The 24,467-nt window shown below is 31.2% G+C and overlaps 2 protein-coding genes and 1 pseudogene across 3 annotated transcripts; 2 read left to right on the top strand and 1 right to left on the bottom strand.

Moving 5' to 3' along the window:
* LOC109334386 (cell division protein FtsZ homolog 2-1, chloroplastic-like) lies at window positions 3,152-7,725 on the top strand. 2 transcript variants are annotated; one of them, XR_002106094.1, is made up of 9 exons: window positions 3,152-3,286; window positions 3,564-4,326; window positions 4,931-5,230; window positions 5,640-5,730; window positions 6,362-6,486; window positions 6,723-6,815; window positions 7,118-7,183; window positions 7,263-7,641; window positions 7,685-7,725. XR_002106094.1 is itself a non-coding variant. In XM_019570138.1 (8 exons), the coding sequence occupies exons 2-8, from the start codon at window positions 3,673-3,675 to the stop codon at window positions 7,389-7,391; spliced, it is 1,458 nt and encodes a 485-aa protein (XP_019425683.1). In that variant the 5' UTR covers window positions 3,152-3,286; window positions 3,564-3,672; the 3' UTR covers window positions 7,392-7,645. The 2 variants fall into 2 exon arrangements, 1 of the variants encoding a protein (XP_019425683.1); XM_019570138.1 differs by lacking the exon at window positions 7,685-7,725 and having other exon boundaries at window positions 7,263-7,645.
* On the top strand, window positions 16,136-20,503 carry LOC109334388 (annotated as a pseudogene).
* LOC109334387 (protein CIA1-like) lies at window positions 18,872-23,827 on the bottom strand. The gene is made up of 10 exons (XM_019570139.1): window positions 23,540-23,827; window positions 23,267-23,413; window positions 22,967-23,185; window positions 22,610-22,674; window positions 22,243-22,308; window positions 22,080-22,151; window positions 21,246-21,308; window positions 20,676-20,745; window positions 19,557-19,640; window positions 18,872-19,154 (listed from the first exon to the last, which is right to left on the bottom strand). The coding sequence occupies exons 1-10, from the start codon at window positions 23,729-23,731 to the stop codon at window positions 19,089-19,091; spliced, it is 1,044 nt and encodes a 347-aa protein (XP_019425684.1). The 5' UTR covers window positions 23,732-23,827; the 3' UTR covers window positions 18,872-19,088.

Raw genomic sequence — 24,467 nt, 5'->3', positions numbered from 1 at the left:
ATACTCATGAACAACATACTTAAATCTCATCAACATCCATTGGTTGAATGTTGAGAGATCAATGATTGAAGATGGAAGAAGAAAGGAGAAAATGAGAGAAAATGAAGTGAGATTTACCTTCTCTTTGAAAATGCAAAAGTGAGTGAGTGAAGTGTGGACTGTGAGGGTTTAAGGAGAGAGGGAAATCTGATTTCCCTCTAGGCAATCATCAAAAAAATCCCTAGGGTGGCTAATGAGATCATGAGATATTTAAGAAAGTGATGAGAGATTTGCTTTATGGAAGTCAACTCTCGCATCCCAATGCAAAATGATCACCTTATGGACACGTGCGATAAACATGCCCGAGTATTATCAGCCAATACTCGATCGGGTATTATAAATCGCCCGATCCTAATATCCGATTAGAATTTCGGATTTCGGCATTCCGAGTGAAAAATATTTAGAAAGTAGATACGGGTGTATTCAGGGTCTATATTGACTCAAAATTAAATTACGAATTCAATGGCGTGATCGGAATTCGATTCCGAGTTACGGAACTCAAAAGGACACGTTTTGAGCCGTACCGGGCGGATCTCGGCCCCGACAGTGGTCCAGAACCGACTGTCTCTAAAAATTACCAAAATTTACCACAAAATCGGAAATAAAATTTCAAGAATAAAATTCAACTAGAGTTTCGTCTAATTCTTTACCGAAAATTCCCAGAAATTCATTTTCGAATATATAATTAATGAAAATATTAGTAAAATCTTATAATTCAAACTCGTAAAATTCGCGGTATTACAATCATTATACTAAGGATATGGATGATAATGGGGCAGAACAATTATGGGTAGTGCTTTTCCGTACCTATATCTGCACTATTTATGGGTATCTGCATGGGTAGTGGATATTTGTGGATACCCCACGAGTTTTTAAATTTCAATATATATTTATAATTTTATAATAATCAATACATATAAAACAACTATTACATGAATAATAAAATTTATATACATGTTAAATTTATCATATATTTTAATCACTAAAATTCATTATAAAATAATACAAAAATATATATTATATAATTATAAAATATAATAAAAATGTAATATATAGAAATTATTTAATTAAAAAATAAGTTTATAAATAAGCAGATACTCACAGAGTGGGTATCATGATATCTGCTCTCACCCATAAGTTATTTTACGGGTACCCATTGTGGGTACTTTAATGTGAACTCATGAGGTGAATATTTTTGTCATCCCTAATTATACTTCTTGTAAAAACGAACCATCATTTTTTTCTTTACTATAGGAAAAGGTGATATTTAAACTTGTGTAAACGTTATGGTTTTTGACTTATTATAAAAATATAAAAAATATTAATTAAGTTGTTTTATTGAATACACTTCCCTATATTCCCATATTTCTATGGATTCTTTTTTTTATTAGAACTGTATTGAACATAAATGAATTTTTTAATACTCTGCCAACTATATTATTTTTCATTTTTTCACAAATTATATATGTGTATGATAAAAATTGATCTCTAACATCATTTTTAGGAAATCTAATCATATTGATGATGTGTGTTTTATTCGTAATATTAAGTTTTGTGAGATTGTCCAATATAACTCAAAATAATTGTATGATAGTAGATTTTGTATTGAGTTTTACTGAACAAAAATAAAATTAAAATAAAACAAAGTAAGCATACAAGTCTTGAATGTGAAGTCCATTAGTGACAAACCATTGAAATCAATTTCACCACATAATTGCAATCATTTACTTGTTATCTTCTTTCCATATTATGGGCATTTATTTAAGCATTCTATTAGATTTCACAATATTTAATTGACTTTATATAAAAGTACATGATATTTGATTTTTATAATAAACGAATGAGGTAAATGCATACATCATTTATTAGTTATAATATATCATGATTTGAACCAATTAAAAGATGAAGATGAATGTATTTTTATTTTCTCATTTTAAAATTTACATTCACCCTTTTTAGAAAAAACATTTACCACTTTGTGGATTTGGGTTAATCTCTAAACCTAATCTAATCCATCTGTATGAATCAAATTAAGTTAAAACATGAAAATTTCTATATGGATTTAACATGTTATACATCTTCAACTTTTAAGTTTATTTCCTAATGTATTTATTTCTTTAGTTTGGTTCATATCATAGTAGAGAGAGACCGAACTACTCTAACAGTAATCTATATCTTTGTCATCAATTTTAAGAAAATCTAATAATTAATATGTAGTCATTAATTTAAACTATTGGATTTTCATAGAATTGATGACTAAAATATGAAGTAAGTTTTTTTAACGTACTCTTAGAGTAAGTGAATCCCCATGTATAAAAGTGATTCTAATATATATGCAGTGATAATATAAAGATTTATACATGGTCAATACATTATTCATCATTTATTTGCATTATTTTTACTTAAAGTCAACAGTAATTAAGAATGAATGATGTAATGATAGTGTAAAAGTTTCTTATACTAAATTCTAGCTTTTAATGATAAAAGAAAATATATACCAACAAAGAAACATAAAATGTAGACGCATTCCATTTGTTAGGAAGAGATTTGTCATTCCAATAAATAATAACTATCTCATTATAGAATTATAATTTATCTCAATTTTGAAATACCAAATGATTTATATTTAAAAGAAATGATGAAATTAGCATAAACCAATATAAAATACTAAGATATTCGTCTATAGATTTAATTGAATTTCTTGGTAAACCAAAAAGACAATTTACAAAATGACAAACACATACTAAAAAAAGTGAGGAAATTTTTATTAAACAAAAAACAATCGGAGATATTTTATCAAGCACAATTTCCATATCTTGTAAACCGTTGTGTTAAGAAATACTATTAAATTCACTTCAATGATAATTATGTTTTCAAAAACTACTTTTTGACCTTGGAACAAGAGGGACACTTAATTGGATAAAAAATATATGTTTATTATTAATGTAAAAATTTGTTACAATCACTATATTATTTATTTAAATTATATTTTTAAAGTTCATAATAATTAAATATTATAGATAATATACAATATATTAAAATCATAGAGTCCGGATACATCCTTTTCTCATTGAAAAAAGAAGAAAACATGAATTTTGTTATTTGTTTTGTTGAATGTCACACCACTAGCTAGCACCATCAAGGTTTTCATTTTATTATCATCAACAACACCTAACAATCCAAAACATGAAAAAGTGCTTATTCTGAAAATCACCCTTTCTCACCTTTTCGCTCTCAAAATTTATTGGTATCTCTTCCTCTTACCCCTTTCATTCACACTAAAATGTTGTGCTATTATACTTACAATTTCACATGCTCATTCTTGAGATTTGTGGTTTTGAGCTTTGTTTTGTTTATCCATTGTGTTTTCATTCTCTCTTTTATTGTTTTTGTTATTATTTGTTTATAACTACCACACTTTCTAGTACCCTTCTAGCAGTTAGTGTAATGTTATAGTTCCTTAATTATTTGAATTTTGCCCTAATATTTTGTGGATTTTTTTGTTTAATTTCCACCCATTACAGGTATTGGAACAAATAATTGTGGGGTACTTGCAAGTTTCAAACTTTTGGGTCTCTGAATTTATTTAATTAATTTAATTTCCCCCATTATTGGAGTGTTTTATTAGACCAAATGAGCTTGGATACCATAAAAATGGCAACTTATATGTCAACAAGTTTTGCGCCTTCAAATGCTAGAAATTCAGCCGGCGTACTGGCTGTTCCCGGAGGAAGAACACTGTTAGGGAATCACAATAGGAGATCATGTTTCATGAAAATGTATGAAAACAAGTACGGTAACCGAAAATCGGGTTTGTTTCAAGTTAAGAGCTCAGACAATTCCCGCAGCATTTATCGTAGTAAAGACTCTTTTCTAGAACTACATCCCGAGGTGTCTATGCTTAGAGGAGAACGTAGCAGGGAAGTGAACAATCCGAGAAAGGATATCCCTGGTGGAAATGTTGCTGAAGACTTAGAATCAACATCTAGTTCTAGTAATTACAATGAGGCAAAGATTAAAGTCATTGGTGTTGGTGGGGGTGGCTCAAATGCAGTCAATCGCATGATTGAGAGTTCGATGAGTGGTGTGGAGTTCTGGATTGTTAACACCGATGTTCAAGCCATGAGAATGTCGCCTGTCTTTTCTGATAACCGTTTGCAAATTGGTCAAGAGCTTACCCGAGGTCTTGGCGCTGGTGGTAATCCTGAGATAGGCATGAATGCTGCCCAGGAAAGCAAAGAATCAATAGCGGAGGCAGTTTATGGAGCTGATATGGTCTTTGTTACGGTAGGTTCAAACACTGTTCTTTAATTATAGCTTCTCAAAGTGCATAGCCGTTTTGCATTAGGGATTTTCATTTTTTTTCTCAACATGACACTAGTAGACTTGAAAAATGGCTTTGTTTGATTCATGTAGTTGACCCCCTAATCTGAAATGACTTCTATTGTTGTCGTTGTAGACTTCAATACCGTTTTGCATTAGGGATTTTCATTTTTATATAATATTTAGTTTTGAAGTTCAGGAGGAAATTTATTAGAGCATATATAAAACGAAAGCCTTTATCTTTTGGATTTTGATAGCTATCCATTATTGACCATATGAGATAAGGAAGCATCAGTTGTTTTTTGAAATCTGCAAATATGTTAATTTTTTAAAATTGGAAATAGGTTTGCTTATTGTTCAGCCAAATTTTTCATTGTTATAGGTTAGTAAGGGTGGCCTAGTGCACGAGGCTCCCACTTAATGAGGTATGGGGAGGGTAGATATATGCAATCTTACCCCCACAAGCGGAAAGGCTTCAGGATTTGAACCTGTGACGTCATGGTCGCTAAGCAACTATCTTACCCTTGTTATATGTTAATAAATTTGAAAATTAAATTTCATTTTGCAGGCTGGAATGGGTGGAGGAACTGGCACTGGTGGAGCTCCAATTATTGCTGGTGTCGCGAAGTCAATGGGTATACTAACTGTCGGTATTGTCACAACCCCTTTCACATTCGAAGGACGAAGGAGGGCAGTTCAAGCACAAGAGGGGATTGCAGCCTTAAGAGATAGTGTTGATACACTGATAGTTATTCCAAATGACAAGCTGCTAACTGCTGTTTCTCCATCTACTCCTGTAACTGAGGCATTCAATCTGGCTGATGATATTCTTCGACAAGGTGTTCGTGGCATATCTGATATTATTACGGTATGGAATTCTTAACCTTCTTTGGATATGTACCTATACCTATTGTTGTTGTTGCTTTGTTTTTTCTCCCCGACAAACTTTCATTGTAAAGGAATGAAAGGAAAAGGATGCATGAATTGGGAACCTAAATCATGTTCTGTCTTTATTTTTTTTTCCTACAGCCAGTTGTACCTACTCCTGTGGGTGTAACGTTGTTTGGTATGTTGCTTCAAAATTGTGTGTTACCATTAGTTTATTTGCTTGAGTTCATATATTTTTTTTGCTAACAATTTTGGGTGCACAAAGATAAAACATACCCTGGCCTTCCCACTATTAAGATGCCTTGATTTTGCATTGCCAATGGTTTAAAGCTGATGGTGTCTGTCTGTAAATTCATAATGGGCATTAATAATTTTTTAATTAATTGCAGGTACCAGGACTGGTGAATGTAGACTTTGCCGATGTTCGAGCTATAATGGCCAATGCAGGTTCTTCCCTTATGGGGATAGGAACAGCAACTGGTATGTATGGAAGAGGCTGCACTGCAACTCCTGAATCCTGATCTTCTATTTGACTCAAATGATTATACTGAAACCTTATTTTGCTTACTGAAAATTATATAATGTTAAGAGGGGTAATGTGATGCTCAAAGTAAATATGTAGAAGGACAGTTGCATAAATCAGCTTACCATATGGTGTCCATGTTACAGGGGAAATATTATAAAACCAAAGTGGTTTTAGAGACATAGTTCGCATTTTGTTGTAAATATTTTTTACATAGCAAATACAAATAAAGTAATTTGCGGGTTATAAAAGTTTACTGACCTTATAAACATGATTTATGATAGACTATTATGACGTTATTCAATCCATGTAGCTGATCTCACCTAGCGGGATTAAAGCTTGATTATTCTTGTATGAATCATACTATGCCATGCCTCAAAATTCTGGAGAAGCACACATATTGATGGTGAATACGATTTAGTGGTCCTCAGCAATAAATGTTACCTACCTCTACAACACTTTCTGCTAAACTTAATTGTTAAATTTAAAGTATAAATGCATTATCGTTTGATTGACGACATGCCTTTTTCTTTTCGTGAGGGTGGGGGCTGATTAAAATTGATCGCGTGGCTGTTTTTTGTGTTGAAGGGAAATCAAGGGCAAGAGATGCTGCATTAAATGCCATCCAGTCACCTTTACTAGATATTGGTATAGAGAGGGCTACTGGAATTGTATGGAACATAACTGGTGGAAGTGATCTGACCTTGTTTGAGGTAGCTAACTATCCCTCTGGCTCTTTGCTATATATCCATTTTGCGTGTTACCTTTAATGTTTCTCTCTTCCTTTTTTTCACAAAACAAAAACCTTAATTTTTCCTCTGTTTGGAATTTTGATCATCTAAGGACTATGGAAAGTACTTACTTCCTGATCTGATATCTGTTAAACTCACCATGCTCTATGTAAATTGGTCCTTTCACATGCTATGGATTTTAATATAACCATGTACAGGTAAATGCTGCAGCAGAGGTTATATATGACCTTGTAGACCCCACTGCTAATTTGATATTTGGAGCAGTAATAGATCCATCACTTAGTGGCCAAGTAAGTTTAACTTTGTAATGCCTTATATTCTTATGAACTTCTATATGCTATTATTTGCACAAAAATTAGTTGGGCAACATATCCCCACTCCAGTGTGTTCTAAAGACATAACATTTATACTGCAATCACCATTAATTAGCATGTTTGTGAATACATAAATATGAATAATAGCTAAAACCTTGTGTGTGTTTTCTTATTTTGCTACCATCTAAGGTGGAATACTCATTAGACTACCATTTTTAAAAATTCATGTGTGTTATAATAAGATCAGCACGGGGAACAATATTATTTGGTTTATATAGGTAAGCATAACATTGATTGCAACTGGATTCAAGCGTCAAGACGAAAGAGAAGGGAGGCCTACACAGGTATCGCATAACCCAACTCCACCCTCCATGTACTCTCTGCGATGTTGATTCATAATTCTGGTATTTGTTCAAAGTGCAGGCCAGCCAACTCACACAAGTAGACCCCGTAAGTTTTAATCGCCGACCTTCATCTTTCACAGATGGCGGTTTTGTTGAGATTCCCGACTTCCTAAAGAAGAAAGGGCGTTCACGCTATCCAAGAGCTTAATACTCTCCCAGCTTCCTAATACCAAGAAAGGGGGTTCCTTGCACTTTTAGGGATACAGATAACGTTGGTCTAGGTGTTATTAGGTCTCCAATTTACCCTTTGTTAGCAATTTTAGGTCTGTGTTGTGCATACACCATCATTCATGAAAGCTAAGTACTTTCCGTAGTTTTATGTTCAAAGTTGAGGCTTATTGGCATTTTGAATAAGTGAATTAGCTTGTGTTTTGTACAGATAATATATCAGTTGTGTGGTCAGGGCTTGTTACCAAAATGTTGGCCAGATTTAAGTCTGAGACAGATCATAAAGTTTATTAAATAGACACAAGGTTTTTATAGGAGATAAGAGAACATAACAATAAGAACAAAACTTAAGATAAAATTGGGATAAAAAAAATTCAAACTAAATAGGATAAGATTTGCTCTATCACACTATATAAAAGATTATGACAAACCACAAACTGAGGTAACAAATATATGGGTTTAAAGTAATTAGGAGTTGGTGCTTATGACTGTTTTTCTTAGTTTCAAAGGCAGGATATGAGGGTGTGAACATTCTCATAAACCAGGGCTTAAACTCATTGGTTTTTGTTTAACTTGTCTGGTTTACATTTCCCCTTCCATTTCAATTTAAAAAAGGAAAGAAAAGAAAATAGACTTGAAAACCTCCAAAATGGTTAAGGTTACGGGTTCAAAATTTCAAATCTTAGAGTCGGTATTTTGGGAAAGTTTTACTTTAATTATCATCTCAGCTTAATGGATAGTGTCATAGTCATGTTGTGTGTAGATGTTGCAATTCAGACCACACGACCGGAGTCAAGCCATGATCGGGCAGGACCAAAAATAATTTCTCAATCCCTAATCCGACAAGTTTTTTATCCAGTATCAGTGGGTCAGCTTAGAGCTTGATGAGTTCAAGCTCTATTGAACCTAACCAAATTGACATTCGTAAGAAGTTTTAAGAGTCTAAGCACCACCGTTTATTGTCTTGCATAGGCCCACTTTTCCTACTGTAACTGTTGACATACCTGGAAAAATGACTTGAAAACAATGCTAAACCGTTAATCTTTTGATGATTGATACAATGAATCTGTAGGACTCCAAAGGGTCAAGTCAAAAAATTAGGCCACTCATAATCACATTGGCCAAGCACTTCCAAATTGCAATTCCTAAAGCTTTGTCTGACTATGACCCATGTCAATTTGATTCTCACAAACTAACAAAAACACACCCATGTGACATGGAGTGTAAGGATATGGTCCACACTTTCATATATAGAAAAATCAAAGCTTCATTTGACAATTCAGCAACAATTTAAAGCAAGTTGATCACCTTCTCAATATCTGTTTCCATCATGATACTAAGTACGCATTTATTTATCACATTATGTTTACACAAAAAAGGAAAAACATTACACTTTGCTTGCTTTTTTTTTATTATCACATTTTGCTTGTTTCTTCTAAAGAATTGTTTTTATAGGAGATAAGAGAACATAACAATAAGAACAAAACTTAAGATAAAATTGGGATAAAAAAAATTCAAACTAAATAGGATAAGATTTGCTCTATCACACTATATAAAAGATTATGACAAACCACAAACTGAGGTAACAAATATATGGGTTTAAAGTAATTAGGAGTTGGTGCTTATGACTGTTTTTCTTAGTTTCAAAGGCAGGATATGAGGGTGTGAACATTCTCATAAACCAGGGCTTAAACTCATTGGTTTTTGTTTAACTTGTCTGGTTTACATTTCCCCTTCCATTTCAATTTAAAAAAGGAAAGAAAAGAAAATAGACTTGAAAACCTCCAAAATGGTTAAGGTTACGGGTTCAAAATTTCAAATCTTAGAGTCGGTATTTTGGGAAAGTTTTACTTTAATTATCATCTCAGCTTAATGGATAGTGTCATAGTCATGTTGTGTGTAGATGTTGCAATTCAGACCACACGACCGGAGTCAAGCCATGATCGGGCAGGACCAAAAATAATTTCTCAATCCCTAATCCGACAAGTTTTTTATCCAGTATCAGTGGGTCAGCTTAGAGCTTGATGAGTTCAAGCTCTATTGAACCTAACCAAATTGACATTCGTAAGAAGTTTTAAGAGTCTAAGCACCACCGTTTATTGTCTTGCATAGGCCCACTTTTCCTACTGTAACTGTTGACATACCTGGAAAAATGACTTGAAAACAATGCTAAACCGTTAATCTTTTGATGATTGATACAATGAATCTGTAGGACTCCAAAGGGTCAAGTCAAAAAATTAGGCCACTCATAATCACATTGGCCAAGCACTTCCAAATTGCAATTCCTAAAGCTTTGTCTGACTATGACCCATGTCAATTTGATTCTCACAAACTAACAAAAACACACCCATGTGACATGGAGTGTAAGGATATGGTCCACACTTTCATATATAGAAAAATCAAAGCTTCATTTGACAATTCAGCAACAATTTAAAGCAAGTTGATCACCTTCTCAATATCTGTTTCCATCATGATACTAAGTACGCATTTATTTATCACATTATGTTTACACAAAAAAGGAAAAACATTACACTTTGCTTGCTTTTTTTTTATTATCACATTTTGCTTGTTTCTTCTAAAGAATTTAATATGTATGTAATTTTTACATTATATATATATATATATATATATATATATATATATATTATTATTATTATGTATATTACTTATATTTAAGAGTTTATAATAATTAATATATAAATGATAGATGATAAATTGATAATGTAAAAAACTTTTGTACTGTTAGTGTTAAGGGTGAGCATGACTCGACCCTATCTGCTAATCTGGTTTGGATCGATAATGATTGATCTCAAATAGGGTTGGGTCTCATCCTATCTAAGGTCAGGTTTGGATTCAAAATTAGACTCACAATATTTAGGGTCAGGTAGGAACCAAACATGACTCGACCCGTTTTGTCTCATTGTCACTCACTCATCATGGTTGTAAGAGTCTCTATTTAATTGTGTATAAAATAATAACATCTTTTTGGTTGAAAGTATGATTGATTCTCTAATTTTTATCATATATACCTGATAATAATATATATACATATATCTTTTTATATGTCAAATTACATATTCATAATAATAAGTACTATTGAGACAATTTTATCTAAAATGAGTATGCATTACATTTAATCAGGTCTAGGTTCAGGTTTAAAGGTTGCCCTAGTGGATATTTAGGTCGGGTTAGCTTCAGGTCTAGAGTCAAGTCTGGATTCAAAAAAGACTCGGTCAATATTTAGGGTCGGGTAAGGGATAAACCTTAATCCGTCCCAACTCGACCCATGTTCACCGTTAGTTAGTGTATACATTTTCCTCTTATTTAAATGGCTCTAATTATATATATTCCTTACACTTAATATAACAATTTTTTACTATTTTTATAATAAAAACGGAAATGGAAAACTATAAAGATTTGATAATTCTATCATACACTATACATGAGTGAATGTTAGATTTTTTTAGTACTAGCAATGATATCTCATCACCATTTTTGTAAGAAACTAATTTCTTTAGCGTTTATAGTTGTCCATTCCAACAAGTGTAATTTCCAGGAATCGAATCATCGATCTTAAGGATCAAGTGAATGCTAGATTTGATATCAAGAACTTGCAATCAAATGCAAAAATATTTATCAGTTCAGCAAGCGAACAACATTAGTTAGTATGAAAAATTATTATTTATACAATAATATTGGTTTAATAACTAATATATTTATGTTATGCTGCATATGAGTTGTAATTTGATTACATAAAATATTTAAATATCTAGATATGTATATGGTACTCCAATTGATAGAATTAAATTAATATGACTAGCATTTTTTTTTTTGGTTTTCCACATGTATCTCCACACTGGAGACAATCATGTCCGAGCTGAGAATATCCACAAGTACGTTGGACTAACTCTCCCAATAGGCATTTTTTCATCCACAAGACTCGAATCCGAGACCTTACTTAAGGGGTATCAAACATATATCACTTGAACCAACATCCGTTGGTATATTATTAGCATTAAAACATCTGATTTCATCGATTCCAATCAGCAAAATAACTGAAAAATGGATTATAATTAAATTTGTTAGAAGAAGTAATTTATTCTTATTAACATCCCCTTAAAAAACATTATAAAGCTTTTTGTTGAGAAACAAAAGAGTCTAACTATGATCAAAAAATAGTTTATTTATTTATTTTCTTTGTGTACCAGTCCTTGATCCAATGGTCGGATATGAATAACTTTCAAAATGTAGAGGGGGTAATGAATTCTCATTTCTCCTGCTATGAAATGTACATAATTTCACATATAAACGTTTACTATATGAAAATTATTTATTAACGTTTACTATATGAAAATTATTTATTTTATATTTAAGTCTATACTATATATAAAGCCAAAACATGGTGTAACTACCACCATGGCATAATTTCTATATTCCTATTTTGCCCTTCAAAATTTTAATTTAAAAAAATCATATAATCATATATAACCACCTCAAATATATTAACTATAAGTTGCATATTTATACTACTTAATAAAGGAAAAACCTAACCTAACTTTCATGAAGTTATTTTATTTTATAACTTTCTAATTTTATTTTATAACTTCTAATTTCATCTTTATATATACTTATATTAATAAACATTTATTTCATATTTTATAACTTTCTAATTTTATTTTATAACTTCTAATTTCATCTTTATATATACTTATATTAATAAACATTTATTTCATATTTTATAACTTTCTAATTTTATTTTATAACTTCTAATTTCATCTTTATATATACTTATACCAATGAATATTTATTTCATATTTTATAACTTCTAATTTTATATTAATAAGCCGTTTTCCTATTGTTTGTAATGTGTGTGTATTCTACATATTAAGTTATATTATATATTGTAATTTGCAGTTGAATATATATTCGTTTAAGGTAATTGTTCAATCTTAAAGAAATGATGCATATACAATTGTGTTCATCAAGAATAGAGTCTTGATATCTTCACTTAATTTTATTTTCTAGCATGTTAACAGGCACTACCGGGTCTGTCAACCCGATTTCATATCGTTTGTAATGTGTATTCTACATATAAAAGTGATTTTTTATCTAATTAATTAAAATCTATTGAGTAAATCTATTGCATTGGTCACAATATATATCCATTAAATTAAAAATTAGGAATGCATGAAATATCTTACATTGGTCACAATGTATGCAATTGAGTAAAGAGTATGTGAATATTTGACATTTAAAACATCCAGACTACACGTTACAAACAATATGAAAACGGGTTGACAGACACAGAAGTACCTGTCAACACGCTAGAAAATAAAATTAAGTGAAGATATCAAGACTCTATTCTTGATGAACATAATTGTATATGCATCCTTTCTTTAAGATTGAACAATTACCTGAAACGAATATATATTCAAGTGCAAATTACAATATATAATACAACTTAATATGTAGAATACACATTACAAACAATAGGAAAGCGAGTTGACAGGCACTACCGTGCCTGTCAACACGCTAGTATACATAAGGGAGAGAGGGGGGTATGGTTGACCAACAGACAAATTGAGATTAATTAGATTATTATCTGGTTCTTTATATTCCATGATTATTAACAATAACTCATTCTTTTTTAAATGAAAAAGTTCACTGATTTCTACATTAGTTTAAAGTTAAAAAATGAAATAAAAACAGAGTCTTATATTCAGAGAAAATATTACAATAAATGTGAATTGATGTTTAACAAACTTTTTGTTGAATTATTAAGTCATGAATATTTTTATGGGTAATAATGCAACTACTATATTAAATTTTATGTTCAAGTTCCTTATAACTAACTATTAGTCAACGTTTATGTGAATTGATCTTTAACAAACTTTTTGTTGAATTATTAAGTCATAAATATTTTTAAGGGTAATGCAAGTAGTATTTCAAAATTGTATATGCCCCCACATACCTTGTAGATATTCCAGTTCAGATATGATTGTCTCCAGTATGAGGATACCTATAGAAAATAAAAATATATATGAGGTTCCTTATAAGTAACTATTAGTCAAAGTTTTATTTTATAATATTACTATGACGGATTAAGAGCATCTCCAACGTAGAACAACATTTTCATTTTTATTTGAGTCCTATATATTATTTTATAATTTATTATAATTTTTCATAAAATAGGAACAACATCTATTTTTTCTCACAGTGACAAATATCATTTTTATTCTTATTTGAGTCTCACAACATCTACATTTTTTCACAATATCTATCTCTCTTTACTTTCCTTTGCTTAAGAGCAACCTCTTATTTAAGAGCAAAAGTCAGGAAAAAAAAATAACACAATGGAGAATAAAATAAGAATGTTCTTATTTTGTTAAGAACAACCTTAAGAACAATCACTATGATTTCTATAATAAAGGGTGTGAATAGATAATTACAAATGTTAAAAGTTTCCATGAAAATAGAATCCACTTTTATTTTGAACCATCAATATTGAGTGCATCTAACTCTTACAGTATTAAAGGGAAATATGAGTGGAAAGTAATAGTTCAATGACCAAAAAAATCTAAGAAAAAATCTTTCTCTATCTCATTAAAAACATATAGCATAATAGAAAGTAAAATTTTCAAATTTGATTTAATAAAACATAAATATATGAAGAGTTTTGCTAACTATTACTTCAAGAGTGAAATATAAGAAATCAAAAGTGTATAATAAATCTTGTAAAACTTAAAATGTTGACCCTTAAAAATCAAATAAGCAACTTTTAATATTGACTTTACACTTTTAGATTACAAACATCATAATTAGGAAAAACCCATATAAGAATCAAATACCTTGTTAAAAAATCATATCATCCAACCTCAGCATGATTCAAAACCACGTAACATTATAGTAAAATAGAGATCACATGTCTATAACGATGTCTCATTCTATATTCTGGACCAATTAGATAGTACCACAGAAGCAAAAGAATTTAAAAAAAACACAAAAACTAATATTTTTATATTACTTATTAAAATATGATTAATCCGGTACCGTGAATGGACGCCTTGACGACCCATGATTCTGTCCATTAGAGTAAGATATATCATTAAGCTCTGATGAACATCAACCTTACAATCCTCCAAAATCAATCCAAGGAATCCCACAACCCTCACTTCTTTTCCAATGCATGCCTTCTCCCACTCATTTCTTCTCTTTTCTTTTATGATGTGGACCAATGTATTCTCCTGTCCTCATCATTCTTAAATTGAGTAGGATTATTATGAATGATAAAAACTACCTACAATATATTTAAGATCAAAACTTAAGACAAGGGATGAATCCAAAAAAATTAGGTTGTGAGATGAATACAAATATAAATTTATAGTATAAAAATTTAATATTTTTACAAAAAATATTAATTATTAATGTGGGTTAAGTATTACTAAACTGTCACAAAATATAAATTATATATAATAACATTTGTGTTTTTTGGGTACAAATAACATTTGTTTTTCACAATAATGAATGAGGTAAACCCATAATCTTTTTTAATATGAAATAAATATAATAAAACTTTTATAATTTTTAAAATTTGAATATCTCTTACAAATAAAATCTCAAATATATGTATGGGAAAAAATATATCTAGAATTCTTTTCTTTCTAGCTTGGGTTGGGTATATCTTCAATACTGAAGAGTTAGTATTGGGTCCAAATTCGATATATGACATCCAAAAAATTTAAGGGTTCATTTTTAGTTTTATTTTAAATTAAATAAATGAAAATTTTAAAAAGATTATTTCTCCCTACCAATTAATTCAAACACTTGATGGTCATTTTTTGTGGTTACAAATTCTTTTTCATTTTCAATTCATTCCATCTTTCGTATTTTCAATTTGAGCAAAGCAAAGTAGGAACTAAGCCACACATATTAGTGAGATTACATTCCCATATAAAAAAGACAAGTCACATACGTTTGTCACTTACTACCTTACAAAACAAACTATTGTAGATATTGACGTGTACTCTAATTTCCCATTCATTTCTAGCTTTATTTCCCACACACATAACAAAGAATTGAGAAATCTCTTATATCATATCTTATCTTATATGTTGTCATGTACTAATGATAATGAATCAAAAGTAACAATAATAATGAAAATTTAAATTTTTTAATTGACATATTATATTTTCATTTGTGCAAGGCATCATATATATTACTGTTGAGCTTATTCAAGTGTAAAGTCTCACATTGGATATGTGAGAAGGAGTGAAAAAGTTTATAAGTAGAAAATGTTTATGAAACTAATGTCTTAAGGTTTTGGTTCAAGACGTGATATCTCACATGTGATTCTACACTCTTCTCATGCCCCGATAACAATAGAACTCCCCGGTGGTTGCAGACTCCCTAGTCGCAGTCTAGTCCAACAAGTGGTATCAGAGTCGATGGTTCGGGTGGGACATGGTGGACTTAAGGGGAGCGAACCGGAAAGTTGTGGTACCCGCACTTGAGGGGGAGATTGTTGAGTTTATTCAAGTGTGAAGTCTCACATTGAATATGCGAGAATGAGTGAAAGACTTTATAAATAGAAAAGACACATAAAATTAATACCTTAAGGTTTTCGTAAAAATGTGGTGTCATATACCCTAATAATAATGAAATTCTATAGTGGTTGGAGACCGATCGCAATCTAGTTCCATAATTACATGATATTGGAAAAAGATTTCTATTCCATCACCACACCCCTCATAACCTAATTGCAAGTAACACATGCACCACACACAAAAATATCACTAATCTCTCTCTCTCTCTCTCTTCCTCTGCATGAAAGAAAACTACACTTTCATGGCTCACCAATCCTCAACTGAATCAAATGACAAGATCCCTTCTCACCCATTTGACTTCAACAACAACAACAACAACAACATGGAACAACAACATAGAGATAATAGAAGTGTTATACAAAACACTAGTGCTTCAAAAACCAATCTCAACAACAAGGAAGAAAATATAGCATTACAAAAAGTGGTTGAAGAAGAAAGTGTTATAGCTGAGGATAGTGGACGTGAGAGGCTAAAGAGGCATAGAGTTGAAGTAGCTGGAAGTGTTTGGATACCTGAAATATGGGGTCAAGAAGAACTTTTGAAGGATTGGATAGATTGCACTACTGCATTTGATGCACCTTTAGTTCCTACAAGGATCACTATAGCAAGAGAGGCTTTGGTTGAAGAAGGTAGGAATGTTAATGCTTCTGGATTAAGCATTGAAAACAGGTGCTAGAATTTTCCATTTCTGTAATTCAGTCTAATGATGAACACTATATTGTTGATGATGGATGGTTTTATTGATCCTGAGATTTTTATATATATAATCTTCTTCTGTTTTTGTTAAGTATTTTGATTTTGGTGGTGTTGAATTGAAGATAATATTGGAACTAAAAAGGTGTTTTTTTAAGGACTCAAAATCTGTGGATTAATTAAGTTCCTTTATTTATATTCTCCCATATGATTTCACTCTATTCCCTCAAACCTTGAAAAATAATGAAGCTTTCCATGCTTTAATAAGTCCATATGTAATTTATATAATTTTTTCAGCTTCTTGTGACAAATGAATACAATCTAATAGGAGGGTTTTTTTTTTCAAGCATGAGTCACCAAAATTCCAACTCAAATTGACGAGTAATTTATGAAATGTTAAAAAGTTCTAGCAGGCTAATTATAAAAAAAAAATATTTACAAAGTCCTGTTTGTCAAAATGCCAAGAAAATCAGTAGCTTTTTAACCATAATATACACATCTAACTTTTTCAAAGCATAATATTATTACTTATGATGCTAATTCCTCTATATGCAATATATAGAAACAAGAAAAGGAATGACACATTATGATTCATTCATTTGTTATGAACATATTCTAGAGAACTAGCCTAGTGGGGTTGTGCTATTGAATTACATATTGCTCTAGTTATGGAAGCCCTTGTTTTCACACCCAGTTGCCACAATACTAATAAGTGTTGTATTCATATCTATCAACATGGTTCAAAGCATACTTATGGTCCTGATTTTACTTAGGGTTATTATTCATAGAGGAAATTATAAAGATATTCCCTCAATTTTAATAAAATTATATAAATTGTACTCCATTTTTTTACATTTATAAAAAAAACTCTAATTCATATATATAAATTATACTCAGTACCCTTGCATAAGAAATAAGTGTAATCTTTTAAACAAAAATGATGATAAATATAATTAAGTTAAACAAAATTTGTATAATGTCGAAACAAATCCAAATAGTACACGACTCAATACAATTTTTATTATTTTTTGTTCTTTACAATATAATATAAGCGTGATTTAAACAATATCTCCATAGAATTATTTATGCATTTTATACCAAAAATAATGAAAATGTATTTACTCGTATACTATTTGGATTTGTTTCATAATGTATCATATTTTGTTTAACTTAATTACACTTATCATTATTTTTTATTTAAAATATCATATTTATTTCCCATGCATGGATAGCTAGTGTAATTTATGTATACAAATTATGGGTTTTATGTAGATGTAAAAAATAAAATCGTGATTTATGTAATTTCACTAAAACTCAGTATAATTTAATCTTATTTTTACCAAGTATTGAGCAAAAATGTAAAGTTAAGTTACACTCCACCACCTTAAGTTTATCTAAATGACAACAAGCCCCATACTTAAAGTAAAATTATACCTCACCCCATGATACAACCTTGACTAACAGTTGCTCAACATTGTTTAAGTATTTAATCTTTTATATTATTAGCTATTAGTATAATAATAATTATTATTATAGGAAAAGTGTAACTTAATTTTTTATTTTTTATTTATTTTTAAAAGCAGTATATTTCAACATAAAATTAAAAGGGGATAATTTACCAATGCTAAAAACATTTGTTTATATATATGTATTCAATTTAGTCTAAAAAGAAACCATTATATTTTATTTATTTTATGGAGTTTTGTAACCTGTAAAAACTAAACCACTAAAAGCAAAAATCTGATATGATATTAACTATCGTGAGAAGAAATGTGAAAAGAAATATAAACTATGAGGAATTGAGGGTTACAGAACAATGATAATAATAACGAAGTAGAAACAGAATAACTTCTCATCCTTATTATTCAATAACACTTCAATATCAATTACACTTCTTTCTTTTTGCTAAAAACCAATTATTTTTTTGTCTAGCCATACCAGAAAATTTTATTCTAGCCAAGAGCATCCACAACTAAATGAACCTAACTCTCTCAACATGTGTTTTCCATTCAGAAGGTTCGATTTGGATCTTTATTTATAGGGAAACAAAGATATAACACATTGACCAAATGGTTAATTGACTTAAAAACAAAGATTTTTTTAAATATTTAACTCTGTAAAGTCAACCGTTAGCCAATGCAATAAAATGGGTATAACTTTAGTGCAAGTTTGGGACTTAGTGTCATTTAAACAAACCTCAAGATCAAATTTATGGTTTCAAGCTGGAGAGTAATTTACTCTATATACTTAATAGTCACACTTCTGAATTCCCTAAAAAATACATTCCATATTTGTTAACAGAACAGAAAAAGAACTATGACAATGCCTGCACAACTAGCATTTTACTATTAGTATAAGTTTGTGGAAAACTTGTATCAGCACTATGATGTCAGCTCCCAAACCTTGATTGTCCCATCATCACTGGCAGAGGCAAGTAGTGGCTTCTCCTATTTAGTAGTAAGCAACATTAGACAGAATAGTTTAATTAATGATACAAATTGCAGATACTAACATAAACCAAAGACTGATAAGCATATGTAATAGGTGAAACCAACTTAATTCCTCATAGTCTGACACAATCCCAACTACAAATTTTAATTTCTTATACTGTTATGGATAATTGTCTTTTGAGGTGCAAATTCTCAGTTATGCTCAGTAATTGAAAGCTTACTGCTACATTTTTTACATTAGTTATTAGAGGCAATTTAGTAGGCCATTCTTTAGGCTACAACACAATAAGCTAATCTAATATTAGTGGTGACACCGATCGACCTAATTGATGTTTGTGGAAAGAGGGATTTACTACATCAACAATGTGATTCCATTAAAGTAGTGCCTGAGAATCTTACCCCAGGGCTCCACTGGACACAATTTATATCCATGCCATGGGCTTTCTCCTTCTTCGAAAGCAGCTTGAACAGAGGACCACCAACCTATAGCACAAGTAAGCAGTGAAGGTCAATTTTAATCTGGTTTCTTGATAGAGACAGATGCATCTATATCTTACAAGGATACAAACTCAATCATTTGAAAATATATTTTTTCATCTGGGTCATTATTTTAATAAATAATCACACAATCTTTGCATATGTTTGAATATTTCAGGGACTTGGATTTCAATGTACATGTGGTCTTAATTTCTTATCCCTTAATAACAACTTCAAAATTGTTGAGGTTCAAAACACCCACAGGTTTCAGACACCGAGAAGAGCACATAACCTACAGATTCTGAATCAAGTTTCGACATATATAGGGAGAAAATCAGAAAGCAGATTACCATATTAATAAAAAATGTTCTGGCTCACTAGAAATTTTGAACACTACTGATTGATAGCTAATCTCTTCAAAATAAATCAATTCAAATAAAAATCTCAATGCAAATAAAAAAGGTTGCAAAGCATGGTTAACAGCATATCTGTTTGGCTGAGTGTTATTTGCCCTTGAGTTGTAAATAAAGAAACATCCAACATTGGTTTGTTAACCCTTTTGCTACTCTTGTCCTTGTCATAGAAAGTACAGAGAGATCACAAAATTCAAAGTTTATCCATACGCACAAATAGCCAATAGAATCAAGAAGGGTCCAAGATTACAGAGATGGCTTCTGGACCAGGGAAAAGGAAAATTTTAATGAGCACACAAATAATCGGATGCTTCCCCTTTTTATAACTCTTAATGCACTTTAAACTAAAATGAACACAGACAATATAATATCAATGTACTCCCAGCAACATGTCAAGTGAGTGATAATCACATGCAATAGTAAAATAAAGGCAATTATTTAACCCAATAATAAGAAGAAGAAGAAGAAGGAAGAAGAAGGAAAAAGAAGGGGATTTGAGGTGAGAGACCATCAGCTTTTCTGGACTACTCATAACAGTCATTAACAATGACTATAGAAATCATATTAACTTCTTATCTTAGTGGATAACTTCAGTATACAAAAAAAACATTATGAAAATTTGGCATACCTCACTTTCATTGTTATCCACAAAAAGGCGTATAGCATCATCAGCAGCTCCACTAGCAAGGATACCTTCTCTATCATGCCAGCAAAAAATGCAGATTGCAGGATACAGAAAGATCAGATTTATTTAAGTAAAAATTAGTTAAGATAGGGAACGTATGCTATCATAATGGCCGACTTCAAGTGCATGAGTCACTATCTTCATCTTGCTTTCAATAAAAAAAGGTTGGAATTATTTTAAAAAGCAGAATGCTGCAAAAATAAAGTTTACATTTTCAAAAACTTTATGGCACAGACTGTAACAGGGGTAATTTCCAGAACTCAGACATAATTGTCAGCGTAAATTCCAAATAAGGGTAATTGCTGATTATCCTACCATGTACCTCACTTAATTGAACATCCTTAATAGCTGCAATGTCGCATATATGATACTGATAACAGCTGGCTTTTAAAAGCCATAAGTGTGAAATATGAGTACTGGATAAGGAAGGGATTAAATCTGTAAACCACTCAAGGATTTACATAAATGTCAAGTGAGATGCAAATTTCATTGAGTTAACCAAGATGCAACTACCTTGACCAATGAACAGAGAAAATCGTCCGATCATGATAACCTGTAAGAGTGCAAAGATGTCTCCTGAAATTACCAAAAAGTAACAATAAGCAACTTGATATTGTCCCAAAAGGCAAAATGTATAATAATTTAATATGTGAATGCCATTAGATAATCTATACCTCATTTGCACATGTACATAAATAAAAGATTACTAACACAAACCTATGTAATAGATTTTAAAATCTTTGAAAGAAATCAGCCTCAGTGTCAAGCCATTCCAAACTATGCTAAAAAACAGTATAACTGACAGCTTGATTATGACCCAAAAGCCACAGTTAACGGAAATATCAATGGCGTTGAAGGATGCTATATCAGATCATTCAATATGAAGTTGAGTTAAAGACAATATGACATGGGAAATGCAAAACAAAAGGAAATAAACAAGGTTGGTGGTGTAGAGATTAGAGAATACCCCAGTCCTAACAGTCAGGATGCAAAGATGGGTGAAAATTAAATTCTGTATCATATTCAAGAGAATACTACAGTCCAAACAACACTGATTATATTATATACATATATTGCTCCACTATAGATGGTTAAAAACTTAAAATTTAAATGCTACTTGTAACATTGTAATGTGTTCTACCATATGCACATTATCCTCCACCTGTTATATTACAAGGATACTCTTCATCTTAGCTAACAAGTCTCAGGATCATAAAGCAATAACCCATGATAGATGTGCATAAATATTCTGTTTAAATATCTGAAACATCGCAACATCTTAATATTTAATGTATCAAACACAGAATCCATTATTCTATCACGAGGGGGACTTTCCATGTTACTTACCAAGGTGCAAATTGACCACCAGATTGAATCCCTATGTTTGCTGTTTCCCATACCTTCAAGGTAAGATCATCACTGCAATAAGGGTTGGAGTCAAAAATGCCGCAGAAGTTAAACAAAATGCCAAAATAATTCCGTGCATGAACAAGAGAAAATTTTCACATACCTACAGGTAACCATTTTGTCTCCACTAGCATTAAAGGAGATGGCCCAAACAGTAGAAGTATGACCGCTGACAAACAACACAATTACACGTGAACAAATCAACATTAGTATTGATTTGAGATTTTGGTTATAAGAGTGTAGAAGATATACGCAAAATACTTTTCTATATAATACAGAAAGAGTTGTGCTATACAGTACAGAAATTTCATCAAACCCCTACAAAAGTGGTGTGAAAAAAGAAAAAGCACTCTGATGGATTTTCTCGAAAACGTATTTTGGTCCAACATTGAAAAAGAACGGTGTCTTAAAGACGAAAAAACAAATACTCCATAAAATTGGAAGCAACAAGAGAGGTCAAGAAATAGTACTTATTGGGTTCTCCTAAGGTTTGAACACACTGCCAATCATCACTCTCACCTTCATCTGCCCAAACCTGGAAAAAATTGATTGCAATGAAAATCATCACATTGGTCTACAAAAGAAGCATATGTATCTTATCTAAAGGCTAGAAGAACAAAAGTGAAATTAAAAAGCAAATCCATTTTAGAACGTGATATGCTATTTATATTGAAAAACAGTTCAACAAAAGAATTCGGGTAATTAGCTCGAAATAACAATATATGGAATTAAAAAAAAAATTGTAACTACGAAATTAAATGAATTTTGATTGTGATACACATGCTCGCACAACCGAACAACCGATTTCCTTTTACCAATTGCATTACCTTAACGGTATTATCATAGCTACATGAAAACAACACATCCATAGTGGGATGCCACTTCACCATTTTAACATCCTGAGTATGTCCTTGGAGCACAGAAACACACTCAACCTCATTCCCTTGCTCCACTTCCCATATCCAAACCGATTTATCTCTACTACATGTCGCAAGCAAATTTCCAGAAGCATTCCAACAGACACACTTCACTTCATTCTCATGACCCTATCCACACTCAAAAACTAAATTCATCACAAACAACATCCAAATCAAAATTAACCTAAAATCAAATGAAATTAAGTATACCTCTAGAGTAGAAACACATTCAAAATCACCTCCAACATTCTCCCATATCGCAGTAGTGGCATCGAAACTCGCAGTGGCTAAGAGTTTTCCAGATGGTGACCAAGCACAAGATCGAACAGTTCGAGTGTGCGTTTCATCCAAAACGGCCTGCATTTCAATTTACCATGAATAACAAATAATAAAATATTTCGGCTCGCAAGCGGAGAGACTGTTTCCGACAATTAAAAAAACCTTACAGTTGCGCTGAGAATAAAAATAAAATAGTTGACTTACTTTGCAGGTAAAGAGGTTGGAGGAGAGGGTATTTTGTTCCCAGACGCGGACGGTTTTGTCGCCGCTGCAAGAAGCGAAGAGGAGAGGGATACCGGAGTGACCGGTAGCAGGGTTCCAATCTAAGCTCCAAACCCTATCGGTGTGACCTTCAAGTGTTTGAATCTCTTTCAGTTCCATGCTTTCTATCGCCATATAATAAAAAACTGATACTACTTTCTACTTTCTTCTCAACTCGGGTAACTCAATTGTTTCACCAACTTTTCCTTATAAGCCACCAAAAGTAGAAAAGGACCTTCATCAATTAACTCTTATTTATACATATTAAACGATATTAAGCCACATAAATTGTCTTCGATCACAGCGTTGAAATTCTCGATCAAAATATTTTTTCAAGTAATTATGTACAAGAAGTTTTTCTAGAAATATTTTCTTTTTTTTTAATATTGATTTTAACTATATTTAATCTTTAAAAATATTTATTGGAAAAAGGGTAATTACATATTCTTAATGTTCAAATACATTAATTTTACCATTATTACTATTAATTTGTATGAGTTTAAAATTTGTGCACGGACAATGTAAAGTTTTTTATACTATCGGCACATCATCCACTATTGATTTGTATTACTTTTATTTGAGAGTCAATGTTGTTTAATAAATCAATGGTGGATGATTGACTCACAGTGTAAAAAATATTTACACCATCAGTGTATACATATTAAATCCAATTTGTATATAGTGATAATGTTTGTCATTTTAGGCTTTGTTTGAGAGTTGGGAAGGAAAGGAAATGAGAGAGATCAAAGGGTGAGGAAGGGGAGGAAGGGAAGGGAAAAGGAATGAAATCATCTCCCTTGTTTGAGAGTATGAAAATTCAGATGAAGAAGAGTAAACTAATGATAATGTAAGAATATTTTTTATTTTGCCT

Source organism: Lupinus angustifolius, chromosome LG19 (assembly GCF_001865875.1).
Source record: "Lupinus angustifolius cultivar Tanjil chromosome LG19, LupAngTanjil_v1.0, whole genome shotgun sequence".
NCBI lineage: Eukaryota > Viridiplantae > Streptophyta > Magnoliopsida > Fabales > Fabaceae > Lupinus > Lupinus angustifolius.
This window is presented reverse-complemented; position numbering and strand designations above follow the sequence as displayed.

What these genes read in the sequence shown, in the direction of transcription:
- LOC109334387 (XM_019570139.1), bottom strand. Translation starts at nt 23,731, where the DNA reads ATGGCGATAGAAAGCATGGAACTGAAAGAGATTCAAACACTTGAAGGT. An exon ending in GACAAAATGGTTACCTGTAG is followed by an intron (nt 22,152 to 22,242) that starts GTATGTGAAAAT and finishes CCCTTATTGCAG; the next exon opens with TGATGATCTTACCTTGAAGG. An exon ending in TGGATAACAATGAAAGTGAG is followed by an intron (nt 19,641 to 20,675) that starts GTATGCCAAATT and finishes CTTGTGCTATAG; the next exon opens with GTTGGTGGTCCTCTGTTCAA.
- LOC109334386 (XM_019570138.1), top strand. Translation starts at nt 3,673, where the DNA reads ATGAGCTTGGATACCATAAAAATGGCAACTTATATGTCAACAAGTTTT. An exon ending in CTGATATGGTCTTTGTTACG is followed by an intron (nt 4,327 to 4,930) that starts GTAGGTTCAAAC and finishes TTCATTTTGCAG; the next exon opens with GCTGGAATGGGTGGAGGAAC. An exon ending in GAGAAGGGAGGCCTACACAG is followed by an intron (nt 7,184 to 7,262) that starts GTATCGCATAAC and finishes TTCAAAGTGCAG; the next exon opens with GCCAGCCAACTCACACAAGT.